The sequence below is a fragment of the Pterocles gutturalis genome, unplaced genomic scaffold, assembly GCF_000699245.1.
Source record: "Pterocles gutturalis isolate BGI_N339 unplaced genomic scaffold, ASM69924v1 scaffold37496, whole genome shotgun sequence".
Lineage (NCBI taxonomy): Eukaryota > Metazoa > Chordata > Aves > Pterocliformes > Pteroclidae > Pterocles > Pterocles gutturalis.
Genome location: NW_010106750.1, coordinates 5,319 through 9,585, shown reverse-complemented (window position 1 = coordinate 9,585; position 4,267 = coordinate 5,319). Strand labels below are relative to the sequence as shown.

General features: G+C 45.1%; 1 protein-coding gene across 1 annotated transcript; it reads right to left on the bottom strand.

Annotated features, from left to right (window-relative positions):
* Positions 1-1,084: 1,084 nt before the first annotated feature.
* LOC104472286 (desumoylating isopeptidase 2) lies at positions 1,085-3,762 on the bottom strand (the record flags this gene model as incomplete). Its single annotated transcript, XM_010087885.1, has 3 exons — positions 1,085-1,226; positions 2,250-2,343; positions 3,690-3,762. Coding segments are annotated over 3 exons (309 nt in total), but the record flags the coding sequence as incomplete, so codon positions are not given.
* Positions 3,763-4,267: the final 505 nt, after the last annotated feature.

Sequence of the window (4,267 nt, the reverse complement as noted above, 5' to 3'; positions counted from 1 at the left end):
CTTCACCCCTTTAATTCTCTCCCCATCTCTAGGAGCAGGAGGGGTGGGGGGGAAGGGCGGGGAGGAGTGAGCGAGCGGCTGTGTGGTGTTTGTTGCTGCAAGCTGGGTCAAACCACAACAGGGATGAAGACAATGAGGAAAGATGAGAGATGTGTAATGAATCAGGATGAGGACTCCAGAAAGAAAAATGAAAGTTGTGCTGTTTAAGCAGTTGAACTCTATTGTGAAGAATTATATTTTCTCCTCATGTTTGTTGTAAAACACCTATGGAAAGCACAGAAACAGTTTTTATGGAAGGTCACTTCCATTTTGTGCTTTTCTCATCTTTTTCTGACACTGGGTCAAGATCCTGAATTCAAATTTACACAAGTGCTGAATACTCATGCTGTGAGTGAAACACACTTTAAATATCTCATCTGGCAGGTGAGGAGGAAGGCAGCATCCCCCCAAAATAATCAGATCTTCAGGAACTGAAAATAAACTGTCCTGAATTAGCAGATAGTTGGGATAAATTTGTGCTTTTCTGTGCTTCAGTTCTTTCTGAAGAGAAATAACAGCTCTGTTATAATTCATGGTGTTGTGTAAACATGAAAATTAATGAGTGCCGAAGATGTCTATAAGAAAATCAATACTTTTTTTTAATGGGTTTTGGATGGTGCACATTAAATAAAGAAAAGGGACACCCACTTCCTTAATATGGCAAATTTTTGTTTGCAGAACACTGATAAGCCATTTTTATTCATTTGCAGATCATGTAGGGTTACTGTGTCTGTTATTAAAATGATGCATATTTGCATGCTAGCCAGGTTTGTCCTTCCAATTCCTGCTCAGTGCCTATTCAGTGAACCAAAATGCAAGCAATCCTAATTTCCCACACAGTTTAGACCAAATATGTGATAAATCTGCTGCATCTTCACCTCCTGATCCCATCCCTTTCAACAGCAAAGGGCTTCCAAAAATATTAAGGGCAGATTTGGCTATGGGCTCTGGCCTGGCAGGCTGTGCTGACCCCAGCTCCCTCTCTGTGAACACTGCTACAGATCTGAAGCAGCAATAAGTAAATAAATAAAACAGCTGTGCCCACCTCAGACAGAGCAGCAGAGAAGTGATTACAGTTCTTGTGCATCAGGTGGTATGCGTTGCCTTTGTACTCCTTGCCCAGCTCTTCCATAATCTTATCCACGTCCTCTTCTGTGAAGTCTGTAGTGCCCAAGGCAATGGATTCTCTAGTTGAAAACAAAACACACAACAAGAAACATGGAAAGATACAGTGAAGATAGTGATATGTACCCAGGGAAAAATAAATGACTGGACATTGGTAAGGCTTAAAACATGGACACGCATATCTGGGGCTATCAGAGACACTCACTAACAAAATGGCACAGTAGTAGCCCCGGCTTACCCACAAAGCAGGTTACAGCACAGGCAGCAACCCCGAGAGCTTCCTGATCAGCACCAGGGAAGCCTCAGCTCTGCTCCCACTCCACCCATCACCCCACAATAGAAATTTCCAGTAGGAGAGAAGAGATGCTTTTTTCACAATTGAGAGGGTTTCCATAGGGTGGGCCAGGAAGGAGCAGACTGAAAACTTTAGGCAGAAACCTATGGCCTCTCTCAATATTCACTCAGTAGTGCTTGTTCTCCTAAAAGCCTTCAGGCACCCTCAACATAAACTGGCAGTCTGGGAAGGTCAAACCCCACCTGCCAGGGGCAGTTCCTTGACTCAGAGCCCCACAGTCTGAGCACCTTGAACAACACGTTAATGCAGCATCCTCTCAGACTCCTCTAGCAGCTGGTCTATCCCTTGTCACAGAGTAGCAATAAACACAGGAGATGACTTCTGGTACTCTGTGCAGTATCCACAAATAGGTGATACTCATAAAAAGACTAGGTTTTGTTTTTTCAGCTGTGCATTGGCTCTGTGTAACACAGTTACTCCCATTCTTGCTGACAGGTGAAACTGGGAGCACAGAAAACAAAGAAAATGGGAAAAGAGAAGTGCATTAATCTGTAAGTATGTTTTTAAACCCTGCCACACACAGTTCAGCACTGTTCGCTCTTTGGTGTACACACTCTTTTATCCACCTCCAAAACCCTGCAGGGCTGCCTTTGAACTAGGATCATGAAAAAGATGCAGTGAGGCCACTTACAAGGAGAGGGAAAGGAGGACTCAAAGGACAGGAGTTCTCTGCTCCCCCTACACCGATGGCTACTGGGGCAGAGGAGAAGTTGTAGAAAAGGGCCCTTACTTGAATTTAAAGGTTTCGCCAAGTTCTACCGCACTGCCAGGTGTGATCTCGAAAATCCCACTGAAAGGGTAGGGATGCCCTCCATAGGCAAATTCTGACAAGGAAACAAACAGACTGTGAGTAATCGAATGAACACAATCAGGAGAAAGTCTATGGCAGCTGTCTGCACATCTCAGCATCAGCACCAGGGGCTGGGCTGTTGCCAAAGCCGTTTCAGCCAGACTCTGAAAGCCATTTTCTCTGTCCGGTTACCTGTCATCCGGAGGATGCTCTCACAGCCTCCCTCCATGCTAACACTACTGATTTCCCACAGTGCCAGGAAAGCTCTCTGAGACTGTCTCTGTGCCCACCCAAGTGGCTTCCTCTCAGTGGAAAGTTCTGCAGTGGAGGCATCTAGATAGGCTATGAGAGGCTGTCAGTGGTGGTACTACTGAGCTGGAAGGAGTTTTTTCCAGAGTAGGGAGAAATAAAATATTCTTCCAGAGGGATTTACAGGCAGAGAGCGGGAATTCTGTGCAGAAAACTAAGCTGATGGCACTCCGCTGCCTCAGCACACAGGTCAAGCCAGGAGGTCCCTTCACATCATACAAGTCCTCTTGCACAGCCTGTGAAACACAGCCCATGGACGTCGCGATGCCATACAGGCCATCTCACACGGCCTGGGAAAGCTCCCGTGCTTGAGATGGAACAAAGCACCCCAGGGGTTTGCTCTGCTGCATGGCACTGGCTGAAAATACCATGAGTGAGTAGCCCCCGTCATTCCCATTTAATGCTGAAGGAGGAAACGGAAAGTCTGTGATGCTGGTCTGTCCTTCACTGTGCTACTGCTGTTTTCCCGCATCCCTTGACTGCGCCTTTTGCAATGGATGCTCTAAGCAGCTTCAACCCCATCCAGACCATTTCAAAAGTCTTACAAGACATTGTATTTTCCTTGTAACTCTGCTGTTTCAAAAGAACAGTTTCCAAGATTTGGAAATCCAGATTCCAAGATTTCTAGACCACAGATATTCGTAAAGAATTACTGCAAAGTGGATTTACCCTGACAGAATTAGCACAAACATACATATGCAGGTTTCAAGACAACCACTGATCTGCCTCTCTTCCCCCTTCCCCATTTCTCCCACTCTCTCTTGCCCCTCCTTCACTGCAGAATGGCTTTCCACTATGCTTGGTCCCTCCTGTCTGCCATCCTGCCACACACCTGCGCAGGCTATAGAGCCTGCAGTTACACACTGAAAATAAGAAGGGCTACATGGTTCATGACAGAACTGCACAAGTTCCTGCTCGACTCCACAATGGACTCTAAAGAGAACTGGCTGAATTTTTGATCCCTCAAAACATTCCTTGCCAAAAGACGTAAGTTTGGGGTGCTTTTCCATATCAGACTATCCATACAGTTATCCCACGTTCTGCAGGTAGTGAAAAGGAAATACTTCCTACCTCTGCCGTAGATCTCGATGCCAGAGTGGAAGACACCAATCCCCAAGGTGGAGGTGTATTCATTTATCCAGTACTACAGTAAGAGAAAAGGCAAATTTGGAAGCATTAGTGGAAGAGAAACACATGATCTTGGTATATCCCCCATCTTCCATCCTCAGGGATACTTCTCTTAAAGACGAGAGTGATTTTGAAATTATCTTGAGACAAGCAAACTGAGACTGCTTACAGACCAATAGAAGTGGGGACCGTGTTTATACAGGTGGCTGGGATAAGGTCTCCAAAAAATGCTCATCTAATCTTTTCCACATAAGGCATTAACCTGTATTAAGACATAACTGGAGCTGAACCTGCATAAAACCAACTGCTACAGCATGTGTGCTTATTTATCTATCTTCTCACTGAAATAGCTGAGACTGGCCCAGTTTTACCAGTTCACTTGTCTTATCTGATCTGCAAAATCTTGAGTTAGAGAATCTCCAAATATTTTCCACACACCTTTTTACACCACCTCCCAACATCTACTTTTTATTAAGTTGGTTTTAGACAATGAGATCACAGAGACAGAGATCCATTCCCCC